The sequence below is a fragment of the Felis catus genome, chromosome A3 (genome assembly GCF_018350175.1).
Source record: "Felis catus isolate Fca126 chromosome A3, F.catus_Fca126_mat1.0, whole genome shotgun sequence".
NCBI classification, from domain to species: domain Eukaryota; kingdom Metazoa; phylum Chordata; class Mammalia; order Carnivora; family Felidae; genus Felis; species Felis catus.
This window is the reverse complement of record NC_058370.1, coordinates 73540048-73567050: the sequence shown is the minus strand read 5'-3', so window position 1 is coordinate 73567050 and position 27003 is coordinate 73540048. Positions and strand designations below refer to the sequence as shown.

General features: G+C 41.5%; 1 protein-coding gene across 12 annotated transcripts in view; it reads right to left on the bottom strand.

Moving 5' to 3' along the window:
* The window catches only part of EML6 (EMAP like 6), a 313172-nt gene that overhangs the window by 36814 nt on the left and 249355 nt on the right, over positions 1-27003 (bottom strand). For 9 of the 12 annotated variants that reach the window (XM_045054220.1, XM_019827205.3, XM_019827201.3 and 6 more), the window contains 4 exons: positions 22461-22549; positions 17717-17893; positions 9373-9574; positions 9139-9265 (listed from right to left, as the gene is read on the bottom strand). In XM_045054220.1, the coding sequence (XP_044910155.1) occupies positions 9139-9265; positions 9373-9574; positions 17717-17893; positions 22461-22549 (595 nt within the window). The remainder of the gene's footprint in view (positions 1-9138; positions 9266-9372; positions 9575-17716; positions 17894-22460; positions 22550-27003) is intronic. The other 3 variants (XR_006595566.1, XR_006595568.1, XR_006595567.1) reach the window with 1 other exon arrangement.

Below are 27003 nucleotides of genomic sequence, written 5' to 3'. Positions count from 1 at the left end.
TTTCTACCTCAGACATCTATTTATTTATTTACTTATTTGTTTATTTATTTAGCAGTCACTGCAGAGCCCAATACGGTGCTTGATCTTGCAAACTGTGAAATCATGACCTGAGCTGTAATCAAGAGTTGGACGCTTAACTGACTGAGGCACTCAGGCGTCCCTGGACATTTTTTTAAAGGGAGAGATGATTTTCCAAGTATGAGGCAGGAAAGGGGAGAGCAAGCCTAGGGCTCTGCCGTGGAAGGGAAAATATGGTTTAGGTCGGTTTGGGATTTAGATTTGTGGCCATAACTTATGCAGCTTCTGAGGTGAGAAGTCAGGGGGAAGGTTTTGAACCTCTCCTTCTTTAAGGAAAAGGTGGAAAACATAATGTTATAAAGATAGAACCTGGAAGGGTTAATCCCACATTCTTCTCTTTACCCCTGGACAAGCAGCCAAAAGCTGCAAGCCTCAGCACTTATTACTGAAGAACCTTGAAAACATACAGACTGCTGATTGAGGTGCAGTGAGAAAGCAACCCCTGAGCTAATGATCACATCCACTTAGAAAAACATAAGTTGGTGAATATTTATATGCCAGTTTCCATTAAAATAGTTCAATTGGTGTTTATTTTGTCTCTTTCATCACAGAGTTAGGTTTTTGTCTGAATGCATGTTACAACTAAATATATCAAATAAAAATCTCCATTATTTCTGTTCCCTATTCAGATGGTTAATCTAAGTAGTTGGGGGAGGAGGAGATGGACTAAGTGTGTCAAACAGTACATATTTAAAAATAAATTATGAACCATGGCTCAACCGGGTGAAACTTGGAAGACCAGTGGCTGGTCACTTCATCCGGATTTTACTAATAGACCACATGCCACATGGAGACATTATTAGATCCTATCTATACGTCATGAAAAAGATGCTTTTGTGATCCACCGCTGTGGTGATCACACATCCAAAATTGGGTTGTACGATAATTTGACCCTTACAAAAAATGGGTATTTGCACTAGACATGTGCACAGTTTTAAGTTTCTAAGTTGCTTTTTCCCTTAATGTGAAAATAAAGACCTCTGGACATAGGCCAAAGATGTTCACACATTAGTTTTGAAGATATGTGAGAATACAAAAATGTAATGTTAATATAAAATATCAGTTTAAAAAAGTTACCATTCTCAGTGTACTTCATGTTTTCTCTAAGTTAATTCTTCTGGCACCCCTAGACAGTGGTGTGAAACTGTGGGTCATCAAAACTGATCCATTTAAATTGGGTAGAGTTTTAAATGTCTCTAATGATTCTTGATATCGATTTGGTTATATCTCGTCCTATCTTTAATTGATAGTATATATTCAAAGGCATTTATAAATGATAGGGATTACTGTTCAACGTTAAAATGGCAAGAGGTTCTTTTCTGTGATAATAATATCACTTTCCATTTAAAAAAAAAAGTAAGGAGCATGAGCTGGATATTTTCCATGCACCCCTCCATGTCTACTCTCCACCCTTCTCTCCTCCTGCGCTGTGCCCTCCACAGCTGGCCTTCAGGGACGACATCAATAGACTCTTTTGCTCTTACCTTCAACCTTCCCCTTCAGGTCTCAGCTCCTGTAAGTAGTCTGCTCCTACAGCTAATGTTCCCCACATTTGGCAACAGCTTCCCCCCTGGCCCCTTCAGACCCAAGGGTGGTGATGGCTTCCAGCCACTGCTATTTCTGAGGTGCTACCCCATCCCTATTGTCTCTTAATCCTGCCCACACCTTTGTTACTAGTCCTTTCATTAAACTCTCCCCACATTACTTTCTTTTCAGAGTGCTTTATCTCCTGCTGGGGCCACAACCAACAGAGGGCTTGGGTCAAACCTAAAAGACTTAGGTTATACCTCTCACTGTCCACTAACTCTAAGAAATTCTAAGATACTAGCTGCCCTGCATTTTTACATTCTTTGAAGCTAGAGAGCTAGAACCAAGAATCAAAACCAGAAAAGGAAAAGAAGCTTTCTCATCTTTTAGACAACATGCTATTCAATATAATCTTTAGAAATACAGTATATGAGGAAAAGATAGCATGACAAAGCTCCTATTAAAACAAGGCAAAAAGAGAGTCTCTCTCTCTCTCTCTCTAAAATAAAAATAAACATTAAAAAATTTGTTAAAATTTTTTTTAATGTTTATTTTTATTTTTGAGAGAGACAGAGGGCAAATGGGGGAGGGACAGAGAGAGAGGGAGACACAGAAAAAGAAGCAGGCTCCAGTTTCTGAGCTGTCAGCACACAGCCCAACACAGGGCTCGAACCCACAAACTGCAAGATCATGAACCAGGTTGAAGTCAGAAGCTTAACCGACTGAGCCACCCAGGTGCCCCAACATTAAAAAAATTTTTAAATAACATAAATAAAATAAAATAAAGTAAAATAAAATAAAATAAAATAGAATAGAATAAAATAAAATATCAGTATACCTGATGACCTTTAAAAAAGTGTTTTCTTTTTCTGTTTTAGGTCTGCAATAATTTAAGCAACCACCAGTAGTTATGGGGAACTAATGTGCCCTCACAGAAACCAGATTCCCTGCTGGGACAGGAAAATCAACGATAATCATGGGACCTCTTGTCAAAAAACAAGGACGATTTCAGAAGTACATGATAGTGTTTGTGGAAAGTCCACATACACCAACCCAAAGAAAGGTCTGCTAAAGACCACACAGTCACAATTTAAACATTAAACAATGACAACAATAACAGACCATCAGAATCAGCTGAACCTAAAAAGGTTATACTATTACTTCAAGGTTATACAAATAATAAGTATGCTTTTAAAAGAAAATACATACCAACAGTGAACAATTAGCAGGTGCTCAGTTTATCATCAAAAAAATGAGGAAAGAATGAAAAATAATTTAATTGATTTTTAAAAAGAAAACAGTTATTTTCTTTAATTGATATGATAATTAATTATGAAGTTTAACTACTTGATACTTTAAGAACTCAAGTAGTTACCAGTCTGAGATGTCAAAAGTATTTTTCTTGCTAAGGTGTGCTATGAAATGCCAAATCTTAGGCCAGAAGGTAAATGGTAAAAATGGAATTAGATGGACCTGAAGCTTGGGCCATCTGGGAGATGTCTCTAAAAACTGGCCATCCCCTCCCTGTCTGACTGTGTGCACGGGTCATAGTCATCTGGGGAGTGCCAAGCACAGAGAAAGAGTTTTTGCAAGAGTCGGTGTGGGTAGGGAGGGAATTCAGGGGAGGGTGGGAGGATTCAATTCTCCCATGGAAATGACTAAGGAGTTTCTGGCCTGGGAGAATTCTTACCCCACAGGGGCATCATTTACATTCCAGGAGGTATTTGAGAGGCTTGGGGAAGCTGGTTCTCTTAGAGAACATTGTGTCACTTCCTACTTTATGTTTTCACTTGGTGTATCTTTCGTCATCACCAACACAAGCTTTACATCCTCCGATTGTTGACATCTTCCAACATTTGTATTGCTGTCGAGCTGTGCAAGAACACGCGCATGGCAAGGGCAGGAGTCTGTGACCATCTCAGCCAGCAAAGGATTATATGGACATGGACCAGTGACTACTACATATTGTGTCTCACTCTCTCTCTTTCCAAATGCCAATTAAACAAACCAACAAACTATCCTCGTTCTGTCCCCTCTTCACCACGGTCTATTTGGTATGTGATGGTGGTCAACACTATCATTAGTCACAGGACTATGAAGAGCTTTATCTCAACCTGGATGAGAAGACTTCAAAACTCCCTAAGATTCTGGACGTGAGGCTGGATACAGTAACTGACCAAGACTCTTTGTGGAGGGGCTACCTGTATTTTCAATCACTCATGTAGATAGTTTAAACTGGAACTTTTTTTAAAGTTTATTTTTATTTGTTTTGATAGAGTACACGTACTCCAGGAGACAGGCAGAGAAAGAGGGAGAGAGAGAGAATCTCAAGCAGGCTCTGCACTGCTAACACAGAGCCCTATGAGGGGCTTGATCCTACAAACTGTGAGATTATGACCTGAGCTGAAATCAAGAATCCAAACTCTTAACAGACTGAACCACTCAGGCACCCCTAAATTAGAGCGTTTCAAGAGTGTGCATATGAAAAAAAAAGGTGGAGCGCAGTAGACGTGTGTTCTTTTGGGTCTATCCAGAAATCAAATTTTGTTAGCCACCTTGGACTTTTACTTCTGGTGGAGGTGATTACACCGCTAGTCTACAGGTGGCATGTGACTAATTACGAACAGTCAATAAAAGGCTCTGCTTCAAGGGTGGTCACGTGACCCACCAGAGCCAGTAGCACATCATAAAACACTTGTGAGGACTTATCAGATGCAGTTCTTTTGAGCCACAGACACTTGTAAGGTCCAGGCACTGCAGCCGTTTTGCTGCCTGAATTGCAAAAACCTAGAGGAAGCAGAACTGAAATATGGAGAGAGAACAGAGAGAATAGCAAGATGAATTTCTATATCAAGTGACACCTAAAGTTACTCTACCCATGGATTTCAGGTGTCTCAGCCAATAGGTTCCTTTTGCTGAGGCCAGTTTGTGTTGGGACCTCCCTGAAACTAAAAGTCCTACCTTATAAATTAAAAAAAAAAAATGACATATAAACTTGGTGCGTCCTTGGTAAAGTGGTGAAAGAAACTTCTTAATTTTATAGGCAACTCTAGTAACCTGATGCTGAGGAAATTTCAGGGATGTGTCACCTGATGAGTTCAGAAGAAGTCTTTTTTTACTGAAGTAAGAACCCAGTGTTTGGGTACTATCCCTTGTGCTGTGACAGTGGTAGGCATTTTATATGCTAAATTGCTCTAAAAAACTACATCTCCCCCCTCCTGTTTTTCCTTTTCTGAAAAAGAACTGGCATTTCAAGTACTTATTAAGTAATAATTTAAGTTTGCGGATGGACGCGACAGCTGTAATATTGAGAAAACATGGCCAAGTAGGAATGAGGTCAAAAGTTGAAAGCTGTGTCAGGGTAGAGGTGGGAACTTGAGAGACATGAGAGGTTTGGAAAGGTTGCTCTAGACCAGAACTGGAAACAGCAGGGGAAGAAGGAAAGCACTATGGGGCAGGCCTGAGCGTCCAGATAAGGCCTAAAGCATTGGTTCCCCGCACTGGAAAAGATTCCACGGCTTTCCTCAGCCACATGCCACACATGGGCAGCTGACCAGCAGGATTACCCAAGGGTTCAGCCAAGTTGGGCACTGGCTAGCCAGGTGTGGCTAGGGGAAAGAGGCAAGGGTGCTAGAGCAAAGTTGAAGTGGGTGACCAGGGTACACACCCACAACGGATTACATACTAGGTAGGCAAAACTCAGTATTCTTTTAAGAGCAATTATGCGCTTCTCTCCACTTTCCCACTTCTCAGAAGAATTGAACTAAAGATCTTACGACTTCTGAAAAATAACAACTCGTGTGTGTAGACATTGTATAAAGAAGCACAATCCAAAGCCTCACAGCTATTTTAAAATCAAATAACTGAGTCTAATTAGAAACAATTTAGGACTATCTGAAATGTTAGGAATTAGAAACGCATTTGCTTAAAAAATAACCGAAGCATAATGTACAGCTGTCTGCAAGGCACTGTTTTCAGTATGATGGATCCTGTGCTCATCGCATGGTTCTAAAGAGGAAAAGGATTTAAACCGGGTGTAGAACTTTCTGGAACACTGGTAAGAGGCAAAGTAAGTCCGTGCATTGAGTGGTTGTTCCAAGCTCACTTCTCTTGCAATCCTCAAGTGTTTGTCTCCTGTTAGTCTTACCGGGACTCGTCTTGGCCCAGGTGTTTAGAAAAGGCACACAGGTATACGTAGGTATCGTCAGGTACACACAGGAGGGAACAATGAAGGAGAAAAGCCTCTGTCTCTCCACGCAGGAGGGCATCAAGTAGTCAAAGGTTAGAGTGTCAGGGTTGACAGTCCTGAATACTGTCAGAGAAAAGCCAGGTGCTGCCTGACCCCATACTCCTGTGGTCTGAAGGACCCCAGCATTTCTGTCCCTGCCTCCCTCTTCGGCCTGGGATGCTGGAATCCACAGAGCCCATTTCTTATCCCAGGTGAGGACTCAGGTGAGGTGTCTTCCCAGCTTATTGCCAAGAGCCCTTCCTACCCCACCTTCCTTCTCTCATCATGCTTTCTCACAAAGTCTCTGAACACCCACCTTGTCTGTACCTCCTTCCCTCTTCTGCAGTTCAGATGCTGTCTACCATCCTATCTCTGAGGTTTAAGTTCCCCTAAAATTACTGAGGAGGACTGGTGGAGACTGACGATTCTTGGTTCTGATTAGGATTTGCCTCCATGAAGGCTGTGGATTCAGACACCAATTGCTGCTCCTTCCCCGCTCACCCCTTCCTGCTGTGGTCGAGCTTTGCTCCCAGCATGCTGTGCAGCTGGCACCCTGCTCTCTGGTTACAGCCCACTCTAGGAAGTGAAGCTATCAAGGCCTTTAAGTTATCAAGGATGTTGCTTTCTGTAAAGAAGGCTTGATTATTCCTCCAGACCCTATATTTATCTCAAAAAATGTTTTGTTCGCTACATGTTTTCTTCACTACACCCTGGTGTGAATTATTTTTTAAAATGCCAACAGAGTACTGAAAGGCCTACCCCTGTATCTCTTAATACCATGCAGCATTTAGTTTTCTTTTGTACATATAAGAAAGTCAATCCTGCGGATGCTAATGTATGTACAGCAAGTTCCCCAACTGATGTGATGAGGTCGCTTCAGAATTCTGGAGTTTAAGACTGAAAATTCTTAGGGTCCTCTGTACCTTCACCTCTCATAACTTTTCCTAAGCTGAACAGGTTTGAGGTCTTTACAGACCTACCCAAAGAGACATCACAACACAGAAAGGTTAAGCTGACCCTCAGTTTAGGTCAGAAACCAGCTGCAGTGTTTGGAATTGTGAATTTGCTTAGATAGATAGATAGATAGATAGATAGATAGATAGATAGATAGATAGATTTATTTACATTTTAAACAACCTTTATTGAGATATAATTTACATGCCATGAAAATCACCCGCTATAAGTATATAATTCAGTTTTGATTTTTTTTTTAGTATGTAAAAGGTTGTACAATCATGACTATAATTTTAGAATATTTCCATCACCCCAAAAAGAAACTTGGTACCCATTAGCTGTCACTCCCCATCAATGCCCTCTGGCAGCCAGGGACTTTGCTTAGATTTCTAAATCTTAGTGGCTGGCCTAAGTCTCAGCATGACAAAGCACTGGCTTGTACAAATCAGCCAGAAACAACCTTGGAATAATAGCCAAGTCAACTCATTTCATAATGTTATGTGACATTGGAGAGGTTGGGTAATTTTTTTTCAAAAGAATGTTTAATTTAGGGCAAATGTTTTTAAGAGTTCATTATTTAAGGGGGAGGCTTATTTAGGCACTAACATGCATATAGGTTTTTTTTTTTTCTTTACTCTTAAAATTAGGTCCTTTAAAATTATTTCATCTTTGGGGCGCCTGGGTGGCGCAGTCGGTTAAGCGTCCGACTTCAGCCAGGTCACGATCTCGCGGTCCGTGAGTTCGAGCCCCGCCTCAGGCTCTGGGCTGATGGCTCAGAACCTGGAGCCTGTTTCCGATTCTGTGTCTCCCTCTCTCTCTGCCCCTCCCCCATTCATGCTCTGTCTCTCTCTCTCTCTCTCTCTCTCCCAAAAATAAATAAACGTTGAAAAATAAATAAATAAAATTATTTCATCTTTGTGACCACTAAAAAACTATGTTGCAAGCAAGATAAACTGTAATTTATGGACTACTGCAAAAGAAAATTTCAATAATTTTTTTTCATCAAAAGAGAATTCTGAACCTTCGTAGTGACATCTAACAAAGATGCTAGGGATGAGTTAGGGAATTTTGCATCAGAGCCCCTCTTTTTGCCTGTAGCACACCCACTTTTTATCTAGCTGATTTATTTATTTATGTACTTTTGAAAGCGAGCGAGCGAGCGAGAGAGAGAGAGATGAGTGGGGAAGGGGCAGAGAGAGAGAGAGACACACACAGAATCTGAAGCAGGCTCCAGGCTCTGAGCAGTCAGCACAGAGCCTGATGCGAAGATGGAACTCAACCACGAGATCCTGACCTGAGCCAAAGTCAGATGCTTAACTGACTAAGCCACCCAGGTGCCCCTATCAAGCTTATTTTAACATGGGGCACTGAACTGAGGCAAGAGGAAGAAATATTTTACTTCTTTATATTTATATTCCTACATACTAGTAAAAAGTGATAGAATAAATTTTTGAAATAATTACTATTAGGAAGAAAGCCATGCTGAATGCAAAAAAACAAAACAAAACAAAACAAAACAAAAAACCACAACGAAACAAAACAACAACAGAAAACAACCTGAATCTCCTTTCTTATAGTGGATCCAGGGTACCTGTGAACAACCAATCCATGGCAAAACATCTTTGGGATCCATGAAATTCTCTTCAGATGTGAGAGTTTTTACTGAGTATTTATCCTTTCTAGTATGAATATGGTAAATTAAATAACTGTAGAAAAGATGAGCTTTTTTTCCAAAAAAAGCCTAAATATTTGGCTATTTCTCTTATTGATACTTACAATAACATATCAAAAAGGCCTAAAATAACATCTGAAACCTTCTTTCTGTATAAGAATCCCAAGGCAGCCAAATCAAATTGGTTAGGTCTGGAGTCACCAAACCCACCTGAACAAATTGGGGCAGGTGAAAACACAGTATGCGATGGTACCAAGTGACCCTGTGTAACGCACAGACTGGTTCGAACAGAGGGTTATTTCTCAGGACCCACAGACATTCCTTCTGGACCTTAGAAACCCACCCTCCCTCGCTGATCAGCACGTCTCCTGTTGGCCATCACATTTCAGACAGTACATAGGCTACCCTGACATCCTCTCTGGGCAAGGATAAGCCTGGTCCAATCAAACCTCATGTCTATTCAAGTCACATTCCACAACCAACTTCTGCAAAGCATAACCCACATATCGAGGGCCACATATCGAGGGCCATGGATGATTTTCAGCGGCTTAACTCTGTATGCAGGTTAACACTCTGCGCATAGACACAAAAGACTAGCTTCAGTAACAACTCTGAGGGCAAAGAAAATGAACTCTTGTTGAAATCAGGTATAATAAATGCAAACCTGGTGACACCATACCTTTCTTCCACTGAAACTTCTTTCAGCTGCTGGTGAGGTTTGGTGCCTTCCATCTCCCTGATGCTCACAGCATAGATCTTGGTGGTGTAATCAATGGCCTTCTCTCTGGCAACGTCACTGTCATAGCCTCAAACAACGGAAAGAGATGGGCATGGGGTTGGTCGGCAGTGGCACGGGGTTGGGGGGTGGGGTGGGATGTGTGGAAGGGGCAGCCGGCACATGGGGCTCACTCACCTCCGTCCTCTTCGGCATCGGTGTCCGACTCCTCGCTGTCCACCAGCTTGCTCTCCTGGGTCCCCACAAACTCCCTCGTCCAGATCATCAAGGCTGTGTCGGCTCCACCAACTGTGAGCAGCACAGAGTCGTTGTGCAGCCACCTCACGTTGGTGACGTGTGCGCTGTGCCCCACATACTTCTTGAACCTTGCATGCTGGCCCTGTAAAGCCCAGGAACTGGTGACTACCCCAACCAGTCTCATGACTCCTGTCTCCAGACTATTTCATCCATATTATTTTCCAGAGCGGCTTCTAGTGGATACCGATTAAGCAGTTCATCCAAGCAGCAATTTTCCTCCCGTTCTTTAGAGGGTAAGCTCCATGAGGGCAGGAACTAGGTCTCTCTCTCTTTTTTTTTTTTTTTTAATAAAACATTACCTGGCTCATCATGGGTCCTCAGTAGGTGGTTTGTGAGGAAACAAATGAAATGTTAGATTACAGAACCTATTTCTGGGAACCTAACGAAATAGAAGCAGCTTGATTCTGTTTCTCTCAAATATGAAACGTACATTCTCCATAGGTCTCCTGTGTAAACTCCTGATGGTGAGTCTGGCTGACATTTGACATCACAAGTGTCTTCCCAGTAATCCCCACAGCCCCACAGTTGTACCACAGCCCAGGCTAAGAAAGAAGAGCAAGGGACTTCTTCTAACTCTGGGGCCTCAAGTAAGATTTCAAACAAACACAACAGTTGCTGCCACAGATGTTTGAAACAAATTTGGACACTGGAAACACAAATAATTGGTTTTAAAACAAAGTGAGTTACTTTTCTTTTTAAAAATGTTTTAATGTTTATTTTTGAGAGAGGGAGAGAGAGAGAGAGAGCGCGCATACGCGAGCAAGGCAGAGGCAGAGAGAGAAGGAAGGAGACACAGAATCCAAGCAGGCTCTAGGCTGAGCTGTCAGCACAGAGCCCGATGTGGGGCTTGAACTCACAGACCAAGAGATCATGACCTGAGCTGAAGTCAGATGCTTAACTGACTGAGCCACCCAGGCGCCCTAGTAAGCTTCTTTTCAACAAACCAAATAAAAGGTCCGGTTTATTAGTAATCATGGAAAGCTCTTCAGCACTGCACACAGGGCCATACAACATTCATTCCAGGTGGGAAAGGATGAGGTGGAATAGCAGTTGGCTGCTCACACTGTGCAATCCTGACAAGTGGTGGGAAGCCGAAGCTGCCACCAGAAACCAGCTTCCATTTCTGGCTCATGAGCCATAGCCTGGCAAAAACAGCTCCAGTGAGAGCCATTTAAAGAGGGAGTTTTTTTTTTTTTTTTTTTCCATCCTCTCAGCGACTCTTGGAGAATACCTTAAGCAATGTGGGTAGCCACATGTTCTTTCTGAGGTTGTGAGAGGGCCATCAGTGTCCCCGCTGAAAACTTGACTCAATAACGGAAGAGACTTCCAGAGGGTTTTGGACTGGCATGCTAGGGAACCCGAAACCAGCACAGATACATGGCAGGAGACAGGTGCAGCAGAGTGCATGACTTTGAAATTCTCTTACTCAAGATCTCTCTGTATTTAGCAGACATCTACCTGACAGCAAAGTGGAAATGCCCACTCTGTCGCAGAGTAGTGAGTGTAGAAAGGTTAGGGAAGCAAATAGGCAGGCCATGTTTTCAGGAAGCCCTCCAGAGCCACTAGTTTGCTAGAAAATAGGCAGAGCAAAGTAAGGATTTCCAAGGGAAACCACTACGTGACTATGTGAGATCCAGAAGGCATGGAAACAAAGAGGACAGTCATAGTGGCTGCAGCCATGTGTCCTGCTGGTCTTCCAGCTGGAAGCAGGAACCTACCCATTATATCTACTACAAACACAAGCCGGTTTCTTGAGGAGGAAAAAGAAAAAGAGCCTGAAAAATGCCTCTCCATGCCCTGACTTACTTAAAGCATTACAGGATTTCTAGACAGGGTGGAAGAAAAAAATCCAGAAACAAAAGTTCAGAGAAAAATTATTCTAAGTTGATCATAATCAGGTTGTGAAGGAAAAGAAAGGAACAGAGGAGAAAGAGGAAAAACTTCTGAGTCACTGAAGCTATTTAACAAAGCTGGGATTCTTGCAGCAGAGGGGGATTCAAGATTCTCAGAATAGGAACAAGATAACTGCTGGGTGGAACAATAAAGGGAATTTGCAGTTACTAGAAGTTTCTAGGAAACCAGCTGCTCCCCCAGGAGGAAAAGGCCAGCAGGGATGTTTGGTGGCTCCCTTAGGACCTGTGGAAGGAGTCTCGTGAAGACGTGACACAGATGGTCAGATGAGCTGTCCTTCTGGGTCATCATGTCAAACCACGCATTTCTGTAACACTCATAGAGATTCACTACCACAACTTTCCTCTTCCACTGAGTCATGAAAGAACAGAGAATGTCTCCACAAGGCTGGGTGTTAACTGCTGTTAGGTGAGAAATTCCTGAGAGTTTGATGGAAACCTATGTATCCTCTCCCACATTCACAACGGTTTTACATAGTTTCTCTGTCTGTAACATTTAACAGAGAGAAGGTTCCTCTCTGAAGAACCATTCTCCAGAGTCTTTGACTTTCTGGGGAGGAGACTTGAGAACTTGAGGGTGGGTTTTAGAAATGTAAATGACATGGTGGCATTTTAACCGCTCTGGTATAGTGGAGAGACACAGCTTTGCAAGGGAAGGGAGGCTATGGGAGTAATGGGCCAGGTGTCCAAGGATGGGTCTTGTGATACATGATTTAAGGTACTAGAAAAATGGGCGGGCTCTGGGAAGGAGAGTCTGTTTTATGGAGGCTGGCAATAATGTGATTATCAAGGGACTAATGACCTCATTGAGAATATTTTAAACTGAAAAGAACACCTTTTTGTCATTGAGAGAATACTGCCTGGAAGAGAGACAGAGTAACTCCTAGCAAAGGAGAACAGGGAAAAGGGTCAAGAAGAAGATATGACATTAGAGTCTAACAAATGCAACCTGAATTTTGGGCAAAGAGATTGCTGTGTAGTGTTGAGATCTCATAAGTATCATTAAGACTTCATGACATAGAACTCAATGTTAGAACACTACAGTGGGATGGTGTCTTAAAGTGGTAAGTCTGTCCTAACAAAATATCACATTCTGGGAGGCTTAAACAACAGAAACTCATTTCTCACAGTTCTGGGAAGAGGCTGGAAAGTATAAGACCAATTTGGTTCCTGGTGAGAGCTCTCTTCCTGGCCTCATACCACGCATGAGCACATAGAAAGTGTGCTTATGGCCTTTCCTCAGTGCGCATGGAGACGGAATATGAGCTTTTTGGTGTCTCTGCTTCTTCTTCTTCTTTTTTTAATGTTTATTTAGTTTTGAGAGAGAGAGAGACAGAGTACAAGCGGGGGGGGGGGGGGGGGGCAGAGAGAGAGAGAGGGAGACACAGAATCTGAAGAGGCTCCAGGCTCTGTCAGCACAGAACGTGATGCAGGGCTTGAACTCACAAACCGTGACATCATGACCTGAGCCAAAGTCAGATGCTCAACTGACTGAGCTATCCAGGTGCCCCTCTTTGGTGTCTGTTCTTAGAAGGACACTAATTCTATCAGATCAGAGTCCCACCCTGTGACCTCATTTAACCTTAATTATTTCCATAAATGCCCTCTCTACATATACAGTCACATTGGATGATAGGGCTTCGATACATGAATTTTGGTGGGGAAATATTCAGTCTATAACAGACGGTGAGCTCTGTCCAACAGATTCAAAGCATTGGAGGAGGAGGACTACAAAGCTAGAACTATTCATCAGCCTGGGTCCACATATTTGGGAGCAAAAGTGTGCCAGAAAAATCAGGTTAAGAAGAGGAAGAGAAGTGACACTGTCAAAGTTGTTTACATTGACCAGTGGTTTTCAAATGCTTTTAAATTATGAAACTCTTTCTTGCATCAAATCTTACATAGAACTCAAGAATAACAAGAAACAATCCAACTTATTATAGTGGACAAAGGATTTGTATGAACACTTCACAAATGCCCAGTAAGGAAACAAAGAAATGCTTAGCGTCATTAGTCATCAGGGAAACATAAATTGCAAACACAGTGAGATCCCTGGGACAGCTAAATTTTGCAAGTGTGACAACACTGAATGCTGGCACCTGGAACTCTCTTACATTCATTATGAAAATATAAAATGATACAACCACTTTGGAAAGAGGTCTGGCAGTTTCTTAAAAAGTTAAACATGCATTTTCCCCTATGACCCAGAAACTGCACTCTTATGTATTTACATAAGGAGAAAACATGTCCACAAGATTTGTCCAAAAAATGTTGATAGCAGCTTTCTTACAACGAAACAGTGGAAAAGCATAGGCCCTTTGACAGCCATGCGGGTACACAAACTCTGTTCTATCCATACAATGGACTTCCGCTCAGCTATACAAAGGAACAGACTATTATTAGGAGGAATCTCAGAAACATTATCTGCGTGAAAGAAGCCAGACACAAAACAGTACCTACTTGATCATTTATATGAAGTTCTAGAACAGGTAAAACTTATCTATTGTGGAAAACAATGGAATAGTCTTTTCATGTGAGAATGATGGGGGGTGGGGGGATTGACCCAGAAGTTAGCATGAGGAAACTTCCTGGGGTGATGATAGTGATCTATATCTTGAATCTGTATCTTGACAGGTGTTTGGATTATGTAGGTGTATGTGTTTATCAACGTTCATCAAAAGGAACCTTAAAAAAAAAACTGTGTAATTCAACTATATATAAATTTTACTTAAAAATCACCATAAGCACATTGCGCTAATGGTGTGGAGCCTCCTTAGGATTCTTTCTCCCTCTCTCTCTGCCCCTCCCCTGCTCTCTCTCTCTCAAAATAAATAACTTAAAATAAAAACACCATAAGCAAATGTTGAACTACAGGTAATGATAGGCATGCTGAAACATTTAGGGGTAAGTATCCTTATATCAACAATTTACTTTGTTCAAAAATTTTTTTTTTTTAAATTTTAATGTTTATTTTAGAGAGAGACAGAGACAGAGTGCCAGCTGGGGAGGGGCAGAGACAGAGGGAGTCACAGAACCAGAAGCAGGCTCCAGGCTCTGGGCTGTCAGCACAGGGCCCTGATGCGTGACTCAAACTTATGAACTGCAAGATTAAGACCTGAGTTGAAGTCGGCCACTTAACCGACTGAGCCACCCAGGTGCCCCTAAAAAAATTTTTTTTAAAAATGTTTATTTATTTGAGAGACAGAGACAGAGTGTGAGTGACGGAGGGGCAGCGGGAGGGGAACACTGAGTCCAAAGCAGTCTCCAGGCTCTGAGCTGTCAGTACAGAGCTCGATGTGGGGCTTTAACTGGTCAACTTGAGATCATGACCTGAATCAAAGTTGGACGCTTAACCGAGCCACCCAGGCACCCCTACAATTTACTTTGAATTATATATAGAATCAGGGTGCCTGGGTGGCTCAGTCAGTTAAGCTTCCGACTTCAGCTCAGGTCATGATCTCGTGGTTTGTGGGTTTGAGCCCCACAATGGGCTCTGTGCTGACAGCTCAGAGCCTGAAGCCTGCTTCAGATTCTGTGTCTCCCTCTCCTTATGCCCCTCCCCTGCTTGTGCTCTCTCTCTCTCTCAAAAATAAAGAAACATTTTAAAAAAATTTTAAGTTTGAATATGTATAGAATCTATGAATTCTGTATAGAACTCCAGGAGTTCACTGTATCATTTTTTGCTTTACCTGTATGCTTGAAAATTTTCATAACAAAATGTTGGGGAAAAAAATCTTATACAGAAACTCAATGTATAAAATATAAAATGCAGAACGGCTCTGGGGCAGTAGGGATGGGGTCCCAGAGCCCCTTCAGTTGGCCCCTACTTTGTTTGTTGAGGTTGTCCTTGAGGAGCCTCCTTGGAACTCTGGGAGTTGGAGGAACACAGCTTGAAATTTCTGCTATAGACAGCCTACCTGGGCAGGCTGGGGATGCAGATGATGAATTCCCAGGACCAACAACAAATGTAGCTCAGGAGCACAATGGAGTTGTACCATGGGGATTTTAGCTACTTAAAGATCTGCCACAACCCATCTACTAAAGCCAGGGTATCACTAACTTTTTGACTTGTCCTGCAAGCAATCTTTTTCCAAAAAATGTAAAAGTAGGAAGGAAAAGTGCTACAGAGAACTGAACTGTGACCACACAGGAAGGGGGTGCTGATAAGTGATGGTGAATTGATGGGAAGGACAATGAAGGGAACACTGGATATACTCAGAAGCGTATCTTAGAAAAACTACCAAAATCATACCCTGACAGGATGTTAACAAATGAAGAATTAAAGAGGAAGGCATTTAAGGAAACCAAAGTTGCTGCCGAGGGAACTGGTGTGTTCAACGTCTTAAGCGCACAAATGATGGAGGAGCGGATAACCAAGGATGAACGCAGAAGTCTTGCACAGAAAACTTTAATATAGTTTCAGGAATGCTAAAGTCAAAAACTAAGATAACTGTAAAGAATTCAAAGATACAGGGAGGACTAGAAAAAAAATAGGCAAAAGTTAGAACACATCTTAGATCACATGATTTCATACAAACGGAAAGGAGATTTACTTATCTCCTCTGTAAAGAGAATGCCCTTCAAACCAGAAAGGGCAAAAAAGAACTATGTGCTTGAGTGCAGATTCTTTTAACATGACCACACAAGTAAAGTCAGGAATAGCTGAGGAGTTTAGAAGCCAGGAGAGGTGGCCTCAAACACAAAAAGGTTCCTGTATCCAAAAGGGAAAACAAGCAGACTCTGGCAAATATTGATTCATGAGTTGATGCAATCCCTGGAAAATTCTAGGGTGAATTATTACACAAAAGGTCAATAAGCACTTGGAAAAGGAAGTAATGATCACTAGACAGCAACAAGGGTTCAGTGTGAAATACGTGTCTTTTACCGATTGGTTTATTAAAAGGGGAGATTTGCTTGCTTGCTTTCAGCAAGATATCTGCCAAATCATTAACGATGTGTTATCTGGAGTAGGATAGAAACGTGAGCTCCAAGACAGCACAGTCGGGTAAATGTAAATGTCTGATCCTGACTGAAGAACTAGAACTCAATGTGTACATTAATAAACAGAATAACTGAATAGGGCTCCTGACGGTGATGTTTGGTTGTCCTGGTCTTTTTTTATTTCCCGTGATTTAAAACTTACACTTGTGAAATGAGAAGATGACATGACGCTGGAAGGGAAAGTAAACATTTTGAAAAGGTACTTAAAACGTGTTGACAGGTTAGAACAAGGAGGTGAGTGAAGTAAGATAAATCTTATTTGGTACAAATATAAAGTTCTGTGCTCAAATTTAGAGTATCAATTGTGTAAGGACAAGATGAGGGATAAGCTGAACATTTCTTTAGAATGAAATCTAGGATTCAGTTGCATAGTGTGGCAGCCCAAAGAGTTGGTGCCATTTTATTTGATTTAATACAAATACAGAAACAAAACAAGAAGGTAAATTTCCCACTGACCCTGAACTCGTCAGATTACATCTGAGATGGTGAATTCCTTCTCAGAGGAGACAGTTTAGAATGGAATTGATAACATGGAGTGTGTCTAGAGGGAGGGGCAGCAGGAAACCATGTCCTGTGGGAAATGGCTGAAGAACTGGACACGCACGTTTAGGCTGGAGAAACTGAGATTTCAGGGAGTCGAGGACTATCTTGCTCCATATGAAGGCTGTTCAGCTGTATATAGAGCTAAACGTTTTAATAACTGAACTATTTAAAAATGAAATAGTTGGGCTGCTTTGTGAGGTAGTAAGACCTTCCTCTCTCCAAGGAAGTACCTATTGGAAGGCACTGGCCCAAGATGTTGTAAAGAAATTCTTCCTCTGCAGTTTGTGAGATGTTGGATTTGATGACCAGTGAAGGCCTTTCAAGGAGAAATTCTATATCATGAGAATCTGACACCTAGTAGTAAACAGTGTCATAAAGGTTTTTAGATAGCATAAATAACAATGGTGATGTAGATAACATTATTGATTGCTTATATTTAAAAATCCACTTGGAGGGGCACCTTAACTGCCTCAGTAGGGTAAGCTTCTGACTCTTGGTTTCATCTTAGGTCACGATCTCATGGTTCGTGAGTTCGAACCCTGTGTTGGGCTCCATGCTGACAGCGCAGAGCCTGCTTGGGATTCTCTCTCTCTCTCTCTCTCTCTCTCTCTCTCTCTCTCTCTGCCCTCCCCCACTCACACACTCTCTCTCAAAATAAATAAACTTAAAAAAAGTCTTTAAAAAATAAAAATATCCATTTAGATACTACGCATAGATTTTAGGTTATTAATGAGACTGAGCAAGTAAATATAATAAACATGCAGTATTACCTTGACAGGATATGAAAAAAGCTTAACAAAACCAAAATCATCTCCAGTGGCTAAGAGGGAACAGTCTTTGGTAAGACTGGCAGCATTTACATCAGTCACATCGCTGTGTGCAGGCCAGATTCCCTCACACGTAGGCCCCAGCACGCAGGTCCACGTGTCCCACTCTATTTTCTCAATCTTAAAAAGAAGGAAAGAAATCAATATATTTTTGCACAACCTAGAGATCTTTTTCTTTATTATAGTTGACATGCAACGTTACATTAATTTCAGGTGTACGTCACGGTGATTCGACAAGTCTACGTGTTCATTAAGGTACGCTCAACAAAAGTGTAGCTACCACCTGTCACCACGTGACTCTGTTACACTACCAATGACTGACTATATTCCTTATGCCATACTATTTAAAAAAAAAACAGCAATAAAAAATGCAGCTGAATAGTTCTTACTGATGACTTTGCCAGCACTAGGCAATTGTGTTGTGATCTGAGGTGCGTAAGTTCTAAGATGCAGTTTTTAAGTGGCATACGGATTATCTAAGTAAACACTACAGTCAGATAACCATTTTTCTATGTATAAAATCATTACTTTGGAATTGTGGAAATCTGACAATAAGAAAGTTTCTTAGGGGGCGCCTGGGTGGCTCAGTCAGTTAAGTATCTGACTCTTGATTTCGTCTCAGATCATGATTGCATGGTTGTGAGATCGAACGCCTTATCATCAGGCTCTGAGTTGACTGTGGAGCCTGTTTAAGATTCTCTCATTCTCTGGCTCTCAAAAAATAAATAGAATAGAATAGAATAGAATAGAATAGAATAGAATAGAATAGAATAGAATAGAAAATCTAAAAAAATAGTTTTTTAGTTCTTGTAGGTTTTAGCATCATTTAAGCCATAAGCTAGATCAGGGTTTCTCAGTGTCAGCACTATTAATGTTTTAGGACAGTTGATTCTTTGTTGTCAAGGGCTGTCCTGTGCATGGTAGTATTTTAGCAGCATTCCTGTCCTTTACCCACTGGAAGTCAGCAGCCCTCCTCCCCAAGCTGTCCCGAGACATTGGCAAATATCCCTGGGGGAAGGGGCAATATCGCTCCCAAATGAGAACCACTGAGCTGCATTGATCAATAGGGCTGATTATTTAGCAAATTATTTTAAAAACTCACAAGATGTAACTTTTTTTGAAGGAGTGCTTTCTAGAAGGAATGAGTAATAAGATTCTGCAGCTAGCCTAATATCCTGTATGCTAGAGAGAGACTACCTTACAAACTTGAAGAGCTGTTCATATTGCATTACTATGACTATATTCTATCCTTTAAAACTGTTTTCTCTGAAATTCATGGACAAAAGATTTGAGATTCATATAGGCAAAATCTTGATATAATCTAGGCTTTCCTTTTTAAAATAAACAATAGTAACAACACTGTGTATTAGACTTTCCTGGGGGATTTGATCTGTTAACGCACCTACGCATTACAGAGAAATGGCAAGATAAAGATGCAGTTGGGTTTTAGTCATAACGTGCAGAGGTATTAAATGTATTTTAGTCACTCAAACTTCTCCTCATTTAACATTCTGTGCTCCTCCTGGAACCATGCAGAACTGGAACCAAAAAGCAGCGCTGGCCCTGGTGATTTGGGGTGCCTCAGGCAGGACCACAGACTGAGTTGACTTGAGGTGCCTCCTCAGCAATCATCTCCATTTTCTGGGGTTCTTATCCACTAAACTGGCCTTTGCAGGAAGAGAAGGCAAATGCTCCTGCTGGTTCTGCAAGCAGGCTTTCTGGCCACTGACTCCCTTCCACGTTCCAGATTCTGTTTCTGAGACTTTCCTGTCCATCCCCAGTGCCAGCGCTCTAGGTGGCAGTTTCCCTGACCTCGTTATCTAGGCACAAAAGTGGGCGGTTGGGGTGGGGGTGAGCTGTTATTGCTCACCCTGAGATCACCCCAGCAGATCATCCTTGGCCAGATCTGGACACTGAGGTCCCCAAACAAATACCCAATTTGTTGGAAGCTACAGAAATTGCATTTAAAAGGGAGCATTAAAAAAATGATCCTTCTAACCCACAAAACCCAAAAGGGGCAAACTTGTTAAAAATCCTGAACCTCAGATGGAAGAGGAGTCCTCAAAGGGTCTCTTCCATAGCACCTTGCCTTGGACAGATGTGTCATTACCATCACCATTTTCCAGGGGAAGGAAGATCCAGAGAGGTGAGTCACTTAAATCACATCTGGTTTAGGAGCCAGAGGGAAGTGGGCTCAAGAGAGCCGGCCTCCTAGTTTAGTGCTGCTTTGACTGTGCTGTGCTGTACCAGATGGATTTAAATGGGCATTTTAGTATTCGTCATACAACAATTTGCCGAGTAAGGTTTGTATTAGTTTCACCATGGCTGTTAAAAAAAAAACAAAAAAAAAAACACCTTTTTTGAAAAGGGTTTCTGTAGTGCCTGGGTGGGTCAGTTGTTTAAGCGTCTGACTCTCGATTTTGGCTCAGGTCATGATCTCGTGGTTCTTGAGTTCGAGCCCAGTGTTGGGCTCTGCACAGCAGTGAGGAGCCTGTTTTGGATTCATTTTCTCTGTCTCTCTCTCTCAAAATAAATAAATAAACTTAAAAAAGAAAAAAGAAAACAATACTCAATTCTGCCTCACTGGCTTTATTATAGCAAGAACATTTTTATTCTCTGACAGTGTGGAGCCTGCTTGGGATTCTCTCTCTCTCTCTCTCTCTCTCTCTCTCTCTCTCTCTCTCTCTCTCTCTCCTCCAACTCCCCCAAGATAAATAAACTTTTTTTTTTTTAATTTTTTTTTCAACGTTTATTTATTTTTGGGACAGAGAGACAGAGCATGAACGGGGGAGGGGCACAGAGAGAGGGAGACACAGAATCGGAAACAGGCTCCAGGCTCTGAGCCATCAGCCCAGAGGCTGACGCGGGGCTCGAACTCACGGACCGCGAGATCGTGACCTGGCTGAAGTCAGACGCTTAACCGACTGCACCACCCAGGTGCCCCTAAACTTTTTTTTTTTTAAGAGGATTTTTTCATCCTTCATAGGTAGCTGAAGGGCCTGACACTACTGGTGGAAGAAATGCTGAGCTGCATCTCCAGTGCCCTTAGGTGGCAATACCAGAGAATCCCAGGCATGAAAACATCAGCTGGATGGCCTCCGCAAACAGCAGCACCAGAGATCAGCCTCTGGAATACCAACTGTGTACCTCAGAGTGACAGATGAACTCTTCAGAGCCAGAGTCTGGTATGTGAAGAAGCCTTCTGATAACACAAATTTTCCTCTTGTGCAGATTCTTAAACACAGTAATTGCTCATCGGTCCCAAGTTGGTATCCTTCCCCCTCCACCATTTGGTTCGACTGAATTTTATTTTAGTGCACTTATTTTGGGGCACCAGAACATGAAGGGAAAACACAGATGAAGTGATGTAAAATGATGCTTAAATACACAGGAAAAATCCAAAAGGCCCCATGGTCTAGGCTGCCAAGTAGTCACACGTGGACCCCTCGAGACTGGGACCACAGCTCCATGGTCCTCTTACTCTCCTGGAGGCTTAATCTCCCTGTCTGCAAAATGAGACTGACAGCCATCACACAAGAATGTTCACAAGACAACAACACAGGCGTACGAAGTGTCCAGTGAATAAAGGACTTAATTTAAAATATCTCTTACTCAAGGCTACAGAAGTTTCTTTAAAAAAGTTAGAATGACGACTGATCAGAGATAAATACATTGGAATCTGGGAGTGAGATCGATTGATCAGCAAACAATTTCCATTAATATAATGCCATCATCTCTAACAACTTATACTTCTTAAGTACCGCACATAGACTTCTTTTAGAAACCATGAAAACATTATGAATGGGCACATATCCCAATGTTTCTGGGAGTACTTTGCAATGATGGGACGGTTTCTCTTAATGACAGACTGAAGTTAGAGGCAGATGCCTATCCCTCAGTGGTGTACCCTCTGACACCTTTCCCTCTAAGGAAGCAATTATTTCCTTTTCGTTCATCAAAGGTTACATAGCAAATAAATGACTCAGGTTGTCTCCTGGGGCTAAGAAGAGGTCCTTAATGCTCAACCAGGCAACCACCTTTCAGCCATCCATGTTCACTCTGTGGAACCTCCATACAGACCCTGGAAGAAGCAAAAGCACCCTGGCCACAAAAGCACCTTAGCCTTTAGAAAGGCATTAGTTCATGGATTCAAAAGTTGTATAGAGGCTTTGATTTCAACAACTAAGAAATTATGTATGTGGCCAAAGACATGAGGAAAACAGGGAAAAGGGAAACAGTTTGATACAAATGGATGGTCAGGTTGTACATAGTTTTTGTTTTAAAAAGTAATTTTTCTTACCGCAGAAGATAGTGTTGTTACAAATACTTACTGAGAAAGTAAGTTTCAAAAGTTTATGTTCACAGAAAGCTTTGCACCAAGGGACAGGGCATGTCCAATGGAAGAAGTAATATGTAGCATTCAAATTATAAGCTTAGTCATTGTCTTGCAGCAGAGGAAGATTAAGCACAAGGCTGACTGTCCAATGCTCCATCAGCAGACCAGTGAATTCGTAGGTTCTCAGAATGTAGGGAACCAGATTAAGCACTCAGATTTAAGAAACAATCAACCTTAAAGGTACACTAAATATAACCCATACTAATGGATAATAATGGACAGGGTTTATTAAAAATGCACATATTAAATCTTCACGAAACACTTTTAAAAAGCTCTGTGTATGACCGTTACCTCCGAAGGTCTTATTATATGCCGTTTGCCTCTCGGAGCTTCAAAAAAGAGTTGTTCTTTGGCACCCGAATTAACTTGCAATAATTTTCCTAGTATGATAGAATGAAGCAAAAAGACAATTAACATCTGCATTTATCTTTCTGTTGTAAAGATACAAGCACGGTTGCAACTATTTTGATTCATTTTAATCAGGCTCATAAACTGAGCAAATGAATGCTGGATTATCCAGAAGTGCACGTAAAGTCAATTATATGGCAGGGCAGAAACCCCAGAGCTATGAATTTTTTAATGTGGGCCTCATAAAATCTGACCTTGCACATCCCTCATAGAATCAAGCCTGCTAGGTTTTACTCTGTTATAAAAGGAATATCTGTTTTTCAAAAGCTTGACTAAATCTAGGCTTTTTGCTCATTTTCCTGGTTGCACAAATGTGTAGTAAAAGGAAACTGCTTTGGCAAGAATTGTGGCATCACAAGTGAGAACCTTGTGGCAAGCACTCACATTTACCCAGGTCTAAATTCTAAATTTGTACTTTAAAGCCTAGAAACTAGAAGATAGTGACACATAAAACAACATGCAAATGCTTGCCCTCTCCCCCTACCTTGCTTGAAAAATTGTAAAGAAATCCAAGATTTTCCCAAAACAACACGTTGAGCAAAAACAGTCTTTCGGTCTGATGTAAAATTAAAATCTAGTAATCACTATGATTAATGTTGAAGAAGAATAGACACCCTGATTCTCCTCTTTACACCTCATTGATCCTTTATGGCTTGAAATTTAAATGACTCAAAAGACATACACTCCAGTATTTTTTTTTTTTCAGCATTTTTAAATCATGGGACATTTCAAACACATATAGAAGTAAGAAGAATATAAAAAAAACCCTACTGCCCAGTTAATGTTCAGTTTCAACAGTTATTAGCACATGGCCAACCCTGTTTCATGAGCCTCCACTCAAGGCTTTCACCCCACATGGTTTCGAAGCAGATGTCCCAATACTTCATTGGTAAAAAATTCAGTGTACATTTACATCATACTATTTCTTCCCCTGCTCTCTTTTTCCCCATAACTCTGTACATCTAGTAGTCTTGAAATGTCTTTCTTGCAAAAGTAATATCAAAATAACTTGTCATGGTCTTTAACGTTTAAGTGGGTGCCACCTGGGTCTGAAATCTAGTTTGGCTAACCTTCAGAAGTCACAGGTCTATTTCTCAGTGAATGATTAAAAATAAGGCTCTCTAATTTTGCAACTGAAAACCTTAATTGTTTCTAATTTGCTGGGTTATAATATGGTGATGAGGGGCCTCGACTGTGAGGAGCAAGTGAATTTGAAAAAGTTTCTCTTGAAATGGGCACATTTCCCTGAATTTATGGCTGAATATATACAAACAAACTAGGTAGTTAAATTAGCTTTGGCTATTTAGTATTGTAAGAAAATGAATAATATTTCTCCAATGAACTAAATAGACCTACAAAGTATTTTTTAGTATTTTAAAGAAAACTCCAAAATTATCATAATAGTTAAATACTTTAAGACTGCAAGATTATTAGAGGATCTAAACACAAGACACAGGCACCAGAATGCTGTGTAGCACCACAGACACCTGTGGGGTACCAACCTGGCTCATGTCCCACCCCTGAGAACTTCCTTCCCACCTTGCCTGGACCCCTGTGGTTGTGTTTGTCCTCTGGTAGAAGACGCTGCCCCAGACACTCCCAGAGCCTGACCCAGTCAGGCTGCAGATGGGAGTGGGCACTCAAATTCTCTTTCCTGGAAACTTAGGATCTGGGAAACTCAATCAGTGGGTGCCTAGCTGGGATAAGATGGACTTTGGAACTTAGGGTGACTTTGGGGGGCAACAGAACAGACCATGTGCAAATGAATTAAGGAAAGTTGTCCTGCAGAGACAGGGGCCGAAAACCAACACCAGACCCAGGAGAGCAGTAGACTAAGAGAGAGGAGGGAAGTGCCTGCTTGCTTTTCTGGTTCATTCCTAAAGCCAGTTCCTCAGGAGATGTTGCTTCCTGCTCTTAGATTCTATGAGCTATCCCTATATCTTCCAAATAACCTCATTCTTTACTATTATTTAGAAAATTTAAGCTGAGTGGGTTTGAGTTCCTTGCAACCAAGGATGTGAAGAAATTTTTAAAACTGCAGCTATTCTTATATTAGGAAAGAGGAATTATGGGTATGATTCCCACCCCCACCCCCAACCCCCTACCATATTCTTTACTGCAGTTACTACTTTTTTTTTTCAAGCACACAGAAAATATTTAGGTCACCACTCTTTTTTTCTGCTGCCTCTGCTCTGTCATAAAGGCACTGAAATATTCTGAGAACAGAAGCAAAGAGCAAAAAATCCGTATAATCCATGTATAATTGCCACTTAGTAACAATAACTCTATTCTTTCAAAAGTGTCACATTTTTATTCACTAGAAATGTCTACTCACAAGGTGGAAGAGAATCAGAAGAGCCAGATGTCCTCATTACTAAGCAGGTATAGGAAACCACACACCCTGAAGGTGGATAGAGCTACGTAATCCACGAAATGATTCACACCCATCATTCTAGTTGTTATATAATTTTTAAGTTAGAACAATTCCAAAATTCATACTAAATGTACCAAATATATCAGATCATTTGCAATGAAAATGGGAATGAGAGTTCTATTATGGCCCAAACTGTTGACTGGACTTTTAGTCCTGATATTTCTAGAAATGAACTAATATCAACTAGGAAATATTCTTCCAAATTTTATCTCTCTCCACATTTTCCCCCTTCTCGGCAGCTTTCATTCAGGGGCAGCTGACATTCCTGCAAAAGGCTGATGGGCTTTTTGGTTCCTTAGGACCCATGGTTGCCATGGACACGAAAGGCTGTGCCACCCCCCACCCCTGATGAGCCAGCTGGCTCTAGCAAATGTGTTCACTATTTTTGACAAGATCAAAGGCATGAAATAGAACCCTGCTCCTAAATTCTGCTCTCTGCCCTTACCGGACCCTCAAGGCCCTGCTGTGAAAAACTAGGCTGGTCTTGAGGCAGTATGGAACATTCCTGAGGTCAGCCACTTTGGGAACTGGGATATCAGGAGCACAATACCAACATGACACATGCCTGATGGCAATCAAATTGGAGTTAAACCAGGGAAGGTCCATGGGCATACTTGCTCTGATTCTCCAGGTAATATAACTCCTCCCTGAAAATCAAAAGTATTCTATTTTCCTCTCCGTCCATAGAACACATTTGGTCTGATGCTCTCATCTGACCAAAAGGGCCACATAGGACAGGAGATGAGGTAGGTTTTCAAAGACCTCGGCCTCCTTACTCCCAGTGCCTTTTCTATCACCCTGAGCTCTGGTTGGACCACAGAAGCTGGCTTAGGGCAAAATTGTGGAAATAGTGAGGTTTGCTCCTCTGCCTGCAAAGTGATGGCTCTACATTGGGCGCCTTTATATATAAAGACTATCGCCTCCATGATTGCAACCCACTGATCCTGGCCAAGATCTTGTTCTTTCCATCTAGGACTTACTCCTCTTTATAGCCCTAGCATCCAACACAGGGCCTACACATTTGCAGGTTAAAAAAAAATCCCCAAATGCAAATAAAAACCAAAATAAGATACCATTTCATACCTATAAGGATGGCTATTATAAAAAAGACCTCCTCCCAAACCAGAAAATGGCAGGTGTTGGTGAGGACGTAGAGAAACTGGAACACTTGTGCCCTGTTGGTAGGAATGTCAAGTGACACAACAGCTGTGCAAAATAGTATGGTGGCTCCTCAAGAAGTTAAAAATAGAATTACCATTTGATTCAGCAATTCCCCTTCTGGGTAGATGCCCCAAAAGAATTAAAAGCAGGGTCTAGTACACTCACGTTCATGGCAGCATTATGCACAATAGCTAAAAGGTGGAAACAACACACATGTCTGTCTGTAGATAAACAAAATGTGGCATATACACACTTTGGAGTATTATTCAGCTTTAAAAAGGACAGAAAATAAACAAGAATTTTTTTTTTTAATACTAAAAAAGGGGAGGGGGTGCCAGGGTGGCTCAGTCAGTTAAAAGTCTGACTCTTGGTTTCCGCTCAGGTCATGACCTTGCATTTCTGTGAGTTCGAGCCCTGCGTTAGGCTCTGTGCTGGCAGCACAGGAACCCGCTTGGGGTTCTCTGTCTCCCTCTCACTCTGCCCCTTGCCTACTTGCACTGTCTCTGTCTCTCTCAGAATAAATGAATAAATTTTAAAAATTTTAAAAAGGAAGGAAATTCTGACACATACTATAATATGGATTAATCTTGAGGACATCATGTTAGGTGAAATGAATCAGTTACAAAAAGACAAATACCATACGATTCCACTTACATGAAATACCTCGAGGAGTCAAATTCATAGCGACATAAAGTAGAATGGTGGTTAGCAGGGTCCGGGAGAAGGGGAAAAGGGGAGTTCTTGTCTGATGGGTATAGAGGTTCGGTTTATAGAAATGGACAGTGGTGAAGGTTGCACAACAGTATGAATGCAGTTAATGCCACTGAACCG